This window comes from Nipponia nippon, unplaced genomic scaffold (assembly GCF_047370975.1).
Source record: "Nipponia nippon isolate SJK-2023a ecotype South Korea unplaced genomic scaffold, ASM4737097v1 scaffold_4, whole genome shotgun sequence".
In the NCBI taxonomy this organism is placed as follows: Eukaryota; Metazoa; Chordata; class Aves; order Pelecaniformes; family Threskiornithidae; genus Nipponia; species Nipponia nippon.
The window spans coordinates 22,437,302-22,444,480 of NW_028262358.1; the positions used below are offsets into that span (position 1 = coordinate 22,437,302).

Genomic DNA, 7,179 nt, shown 5'->3' on the forward strand with positions numbered 1-7,179 from the left:
GGGAAGAGGAGGGAGGATGGCTGTGCCTCTGTCCTCTCTCGGCACCAGCCTGAATAGCGGGCTGTGGGGCAATGTTCTGGAGGGGCACAGACAGAAGAGGAGCCGGTGACTTTTTTTTTTTTTTTAAAAGACCTCCTTTTCTTTTCAGTCATGGAGAGATGGAAACCTGCCTGATCCAGACACTCCAAGGGAAACAACAGCAGTGGAAAGAGATTGGCTCTTTTTGGAGGCTGCAGACGGGGCTGCGGGGGAGCTAAACCCAGTGCTGGGGAGGGAGCGGGACCCTGGGTGGGGGGAGCTTTGCTCAGGTACAGGGTGGTGGCCAGCAGAGGCACCTTTAGAGGCTCCCGGGTGACTTCAAAGGGGCTGGGAAACCTCGCGAGTCTGGGGGGACAGCTGAGCCCCCCAACCCACCCACACGTATACCCCACCACCGAAACGAAACCCTAGAAGCCACCACCTAAGAGATGCGGAGGATAAGAGCAAAGGAGGCAGATGATGATGCATGGGGCTGGTATTTGAAGGCGCTGGGCACTGCCAAGCCTCGGGGGTGAAATTACACACACATGCACAAACACAGCGGACTTACTTTCAGGGTAAAAAGGCTGCATGTCTATTTTGTAAACTTCTTTGGCATAATACTCCTCGTCGCTCCTCTCCCTTTCGCAAGTGGCGGCTCTGTGGTTGGCTTTCTCTTGCAGCAGGTCCCTGGTGCTGTTGTAGATGGAGATGACCTCCGGGGGCACCTCCTCGGGCTCGGGGTACTCGTCCGGGGGGCTGGTGAGCTTCAGTTTGCTCAAGATCTGCCCCCGGATCGCCTCGATCCTCTTGCGCATAAACTGATCCATGTCGAGGGTGCTGCAGGTAGACAGGCTGAAAGCCACGGTGGCCAGATCCACGGTGAGAAACACGCTCAGGAGATAGCAGTGCATTTTAAGTGTTTAAATACAGCGCCCCCCAAAAAAAGAGTGACTTTAACAACGAACAACAACGGAAAAAAAAGTAAAAAATAAAAAGGGGATGTGTGCAAACAAAGGGAAGATCTGCAGACAAAATGCAGTTAAAAACCGGACTGCAAGGACGACTTGCAATCGCAAAACGCACGGGAGGCGTCAGTGAAAAAAATACCAATAATAATAAAAAAAAAAAAGAAGCAAGTTGCTACAACTAGATAAAATTCGGGTGTGGAGTGAGCCGCACAGCAAAAAAAGGGGAGGAAAAAACCCCAAACAGATAAACAAACCTGCGAATCAAGTAAATGGAAGAGAGACCGTTCTCAGCGCGCTGGCGGAGCAGGCTGGAAAACAAAAAATTGAAGCGAAAAAAAAAAAAAAAGGAAAAGGAGGGGGAGAAGAGGCAGTGATGGGTATTAAAGGGCGCTGCCGCAGCCGGCGGGGAGAGGGTGCCGGCGCGGCGCTGAGCCGCGGCGCTGAGCCCCGCCGTGCGCCCGCGGCGCCCGGCGGCTCCCGGCGGGCAGGGACAGGGGCAGCGGCGGCGGCACCGGCACCGCCCCGCGCCCGGCGGCGCTCAGCCCCCGCGGCGGCGCCGGCAGAGGCGCGCACGTGTGCGCCCGGCTGCGCCGAGCCCCGGCCCCCGCGGCCGGGCGGAGCGGCAGGCGGCGGCCCCGCGGCGGCGCCTTGCCCCCGCGGCGGCGGCGAGCGGCGGCGGCGGCGATCCTCCGTCCGGCCGCGTCCCGCAGGCTGCTGCGTGCGCCCCGCGCTGCATGCACCGACCGACCCACCCCCGCCCGGGCCGCTGCGCGCCGCAGAGCTTTTTCCAGCTCCCTCCTCTTCCTCCTCCTTCCGAAACGCCAACCCCACGCCGCAGTCAGCGAGGCAGCGCCGCCGCCCCGACAGCCTCCCCGCGGATCGCAGGCGCGGAGCGGCCGCCCGGCGCTGGCCGCGGCGCAGCGCCGCTCTTCCCCCGGCTCTCCCCCGCGGGGCTGGGGCTGGCCCCGGCCCCGGCGGCGCGGCGCGCAGCTCCCGGCGGATCTAGCGCTCCGCCCGGCGCCCCCCGCCCGCCGCCCCCGGCCCCTCGACTCTCCCGGCGCGGAGGGGACGGGTGCCAGCAGATAACATCACGGCCGCGCAGGGAGAGGGAGATTTATAAGGCCTCCCCGCCCCACGTGCTCGCCTCGCCGCGAAGTGACGTGGAGGGGCTGCGGGAGCGGAGGGCTCCCCGGCCGCGACGCCGCCCGCCTATTTATTCCCCTCCGCGCAAGCGGCGAGCGACTCGCCGCAACCGGGCCGCCGACCCCGCCGCCTGCCGCGGTGCCTCACCCCCGGGGGAGGAGGGGGGGAAGGGGGGGGCAGCCCGGAGCCGGGAAGAAAAAGCAGCTCCGGTCAGGCTTTTTGTTGCTTATTTTATTTATTTTTTTTTTAAAGGAAGGCTTTGATGTTTCTTGCGCCTATTATTAAAGTAGTCGGGCCAACTACTCCCCTTCCTTTAGAGGAACAACTACGCGCCTCCGGGAAGGCTGTTAAAGGTTGCGGGGCGGAGGGTGAGGCTCTGCCCGCTGCCCCTCCGCCGGAGGTGCTGGGGCTTGGCGCGGCCACTCGCCCTGCTCCCGGCTGCCGCTGCCAAGCGCGTTTTGGGCAAGCCTCATCGCTCCCCGCTGACAGGCCGCTTGGTAACCAGTGCTACCCGCAGAGCAGGGACAGGATGAGAGGTGGGGAGAATTTGCTCCTTCTCCGAGCTCTCCTCTCCTGTCAGAAGTGAGTAAGTACATCCTCATCTGCACTTGACAGAAACTCTCAAGCCCCAAATGCTTACGCTACGACTGTAATTCAGTTTTTCCGCTGCCTCTTTTGGCTGCAACAAACATCACAGGCTCCATCCGTGCCTGCTCCAGTGTACATGGGGAATGTCTCGTGCTTTGACCTCAGGAGGACAGCTGCCCTTCTTTGCCCTAGGGAAATTACAGTCTATGAGGCGTCCTTCAACTTTGTGCCATAAAGCTTTTCTTTCACAGTCCATTTATCACCCCTGTACATCAACATCAGCTTTATAAAGTGATCAAGTAGCCTTTTTCTTCACCCGCACCCACTTCAGCCCTATATTCCCTTCTGAATTAAGTCACCACAGGTTTTACTTGCCAGGAGTTTCCCTGCACCCTCCTAGGTGGGACAAGGCTGTTTCTGAGAACCTCTGCTTTGTTTCCAGAGATGAAGAAACATGTAGAAGAGGTACTCAAATGGCCACAGGCGTTCAGAAGCGCAGCTGGGCCATTGCCCGCGGTATCACAGGTAAACACACATAACAGAAGTGAGACAGGATGACTGGGATCTATCCGAAAGCACAATGAGAATCAAGTAAGACATAAACCAGCCAAACACCACCAAAGACTTTCTCCGCCTGACCGCGTCTCAGGAACCATCTTTCTGCAAAATGTTCAAATGTTTTCTGAAGCTCGAGAACGGCAGCCCCAAAATTAAAAGTGAGTTTTTCCTTCCCAGCGTCCCTGCGAGGAAAAGCCCTTCCTCCGAGCAGCTGCGGCTGTGTGCTGGGGTGACGGAGGCGCCCAGCAGCACGGAGCGGGTCCACGCTCTTTGCACCGGCAGGGCTCTGCTATAGGGGAACCTTGCACCAATGCAGCCAGCTAACCTAGTGCTGCTGTGGGTACCGGCAACGATGAGATTCTCCAAGAGATGGAGGAGCTAAGAAAATATATTATTTACATGTATGTGTACACACACAGACTCTGAAAGTAAACTTACTCTTCATTCTTTAAAAGTGCGTGGGTATGTCTACAGCACTGCAGACACAACCGAGACTGCATCCTCCTGATGCAAGAGTTAATGGTGCTTTCCACTTCAATCTATGAATTCCTGCAAGGCCAGATTAAACGTCTCTGCCACAACATCACGCTTTTACTGCTGTACATGTCAATGTCCTGCTCCTACTGACCTCAAAAACACAGCTGCAGTGTCAGGAATGGCAATGTTTCCAAAATTACTCAAATAAACAAGCAAGCTCAACATGTAGACTCAGCTGGTTTCACTTCTGCAACACACCTATAGAAAACCAAGGGGACAGTTCCCCGAGCTGTTACATCTCACAGCTCCGCTGCCTCCGCTAGCCAGCTGAGGAATCAGCTCTGTTACATGAGGTACCTCAACTGCAAATACTTCTAAAGAACAGGGTTATTAAATTATTTCCTCCAAAAGCTACGGCTGAAACCATGGAGAAATTCCTTACACGGCATCTACGGCCCTGTAACACTTCGCTGCTGTAAATGCACTGCCCGCCGCTTGCCTCGGGGGCTCCAGAGCAGCCCCGGGGACAGCGCTCGGCGCCCGCCTTCCGTAGGAAACTTCCCACCGTCTCTCAGGTGACCTCCGCAGATACAGCCCTGCCAGATCGCAAAGTGTTTTGATTCTTGCAAGTTTATTTTTATTCCAATTTGGAGAAAAAAAATCCCAAACTTTGCAGTGTCTTTCACAAATCCTGGAGCCCTAGAGATGCCCTATGGGAGGCTCTGTAACCCCCACGTGCTCGGTGCCTGGCCGGCCAGGCTGCCCACGCAGCCGCAGGTGCTGGAGGTCCAAGCTCCAGAGAAGCCCTCCACATAAGCCGCCAGAGATCCAGCCAGGCTGACAGCAAACCAGTCCGACTAGATTTTGAAAGCTGCTGAGATTCCTCCTGATTCGGCAATGTTTCCTCAGAGTCTTTCAGACCAGCTAGGAAAAAAAAAAGAATTAAAAGAATTAAAATAAATCTTGGTTTTGTTCTCATTCGAGATGACCTATTTGCTCCTCTTCTGACCCTTTTAGCGTGACACAGGGTGTCAGGCTTACCCAAGCGCAGGTCTCCGTTTTGCCTCACCACTACAACAAAGCTCGATTCCCTAAAACTTTCTGGTATCACCATGGTGATGTTTTTGCCAGGCAGAACTTCCCGGGCGCAGCAGCAGAGACCGGCCTTTGGCTTCTCCCGTCCCAAAGCCCGAGCAGCTGCAGAAGGCCCATCACACATGCCTGAGCCCCTCCGGTTCGCCCCAGGAAGGGGCGCCTACCTGCCAGCCAAGTCATTCCAATACACATTGACATTCATAAACACCAACTTCCCGTTTTGTAAATGGAAAAATATCTGCAACATACACATCATGATATACACATATACATACCTGATCTTATTTCTAAAACCTCTCCCCTGCACATTTAGGGGTTTTTTGCCATAAGACTCCTGCAAACTAGACTCTAACCAGGTGGCATTTCTACCTTGGCTGAAGTGAGCAACGCACAGAACAGGCAATCAAAAGCTGTCAGAAATGACAGAGCCAAACTGTGTGCGCTCTACAAAGCTGGATAAAGAGTAATATCATCAGAATTCAATAATCACATGCCCTTCTGCACAGGTAACCCAGTTCCCGCATTCTACCTTTAATTTTCAGGACTGATGTATCTGTCAAAATCATCCCAATTATGGCTTATGCATTTTAGCCTGAAAAGCTTTTTATTTTTTATTCATTCCAAAATAGTATTTATTTAATGATTACTGGTTAGTTTCAAAAGCTGCTGGGATTATCAGACACTAAAGTTCAACTCAACACTTATCTGTTCCCTGTGCCTTTATGAAGCGGACTTCTCCTGTGGGGCTGCTGTCACTGGAAGCTTTGTAAGTCAAAAAGCAGGAATGGGCCCTTAGCATGCATACAGGGAAAGAACAGAACTTATCTGTTTTGGAGCTTTTAATTCAATACAATACTGTCTTTTTATATATTGATTTTTTTTTTTTTTTTTACTAAACAGTAACTGTTTATTAGAAAAACAGGGACACCTGGAAAGTTACTTCACTAAATGTAAAAGTTTCATGTTTCCTATTAACTTAAAAATTACGTGGTCAGGACTTTACAATTTGTGGTTTCTTTTTAGATTGTTTTGGTTATACGCAAATGTGCTGTGTGAAATACAAAGGCAATAATCTTTCTAAAACTGCTGACGACCAGGTCATTAAGTAAGGTGGCTGGCCACATTTCATAAACTAAAGAACATTGTTGGAAGAGGAATAACTTTTAAAAGTTAAGAGGTGACTTTTGTAAACTCTCCCACTGATGACGAGTGCAGGATGATTGCACAATTAATTCTTTGTGGCACGCACAGAAATCTGCAGCCATAACTGTGGTCATGTAGAATCTCGGTTATTCTGATGCAGGGTGCTAGGGAAAAAACTTTTGAATTCTCCTTTTTATAAAAATACACGTACGAAGGTTCAACTCGTAGAGCCGAGGTGGCACCTAATAAAGGTGAGGCAAAGAGGAGATGACAAATAATGGAAAATTGTAATATATACCATAATAAAACCTTAGATTTTACTGTTTATTATCCTTAGTGAAGTAGAAGTCCATACTTCTGTGCTGCACATTTCATTAGTGTGCGCAGTAACGCCTGGATGAATTTGAGAGCAATTCCTGCCGACCTTACTAATACAAGCAGCCCCACTGCCCCTAGGATTGCATTTCACGCAACCACAGCCCACTCCTGCAACGCTCATGTTCCAGAAGATAAAGGCTACTTTATAGAACATGCTGTTTGACACGCAAGACTGCTATCCATATATACATATACATATGTAACTACTTGTCAACTTGCAAATCAAAGGTATGTTTCTGATCTATATAGAGAGAGAACCTATTTGTGGGAACGAGAACTTTTTTTTTTTAATATATTTTTTATATATAGGAATGAATATATTATATAGAGTAGGAATGAGAACTTTTATTTTTATAGATATATTTATAGATATACACACATATTTTTATATATTTTATAAATATATTTTTTTATACACATGCACACATACATATAAAAAAAAAGTTCTCATTCCTACAAATAAATTCAATAACTTCAGTGGAAACAATCACAAGAGAGAGTAGTCAACAGGACCTGGTCCAAAAACCCATTCAGGTGTCCCCTCTGTGATCTTACAGAATGGCACGACCTCTGGCATCGAGTGAGAACACAGTATTAGACCAAGCTGTCATGTCCGCACAGCACTGTATAGTCTGTGTGTTTAAAACTCTACCTTAATAAAAGACCTCTAGAATGCAATTACAAAAAAAAAAATAAAAAATAAAAAATAAAAAATAAAAAATAAAAAATAAAAAATAAAAAATAAAAAATAAAAAATAAAAAATAAAAAATAAAAAATAAAAAATAAAAAATAAAAAATAAAAAATAA

At 50.0% G+C, this 7,179-nt stretch overlaps 1 protein-coding gene across 1 annotated transcript in view; it reads right to left on the bottom strand.

The window, feature by feature from the left end:
• The window catches only part of TGFB2 (transforming growth factor beta 2), a 68,596-nt gene extending 66,641 nt beyond the window's left edge, over window positions 1-1,955 (bottom strand). Inside the window, exon 1 of the mRNA XM_009472939.2 lies at window positions 590-1,955. Coding sequence (XP_009471214.1) covers window positions 590-932 — 343 coding nt within the window. The 5' untranslated portion in view covers window positions 933-1,955. The remainder of the gene's footprint in view (window positions 1-589) is intronic.
• Window positions 1,956-7,179: the final 5,224 nt, after the last annotated feature.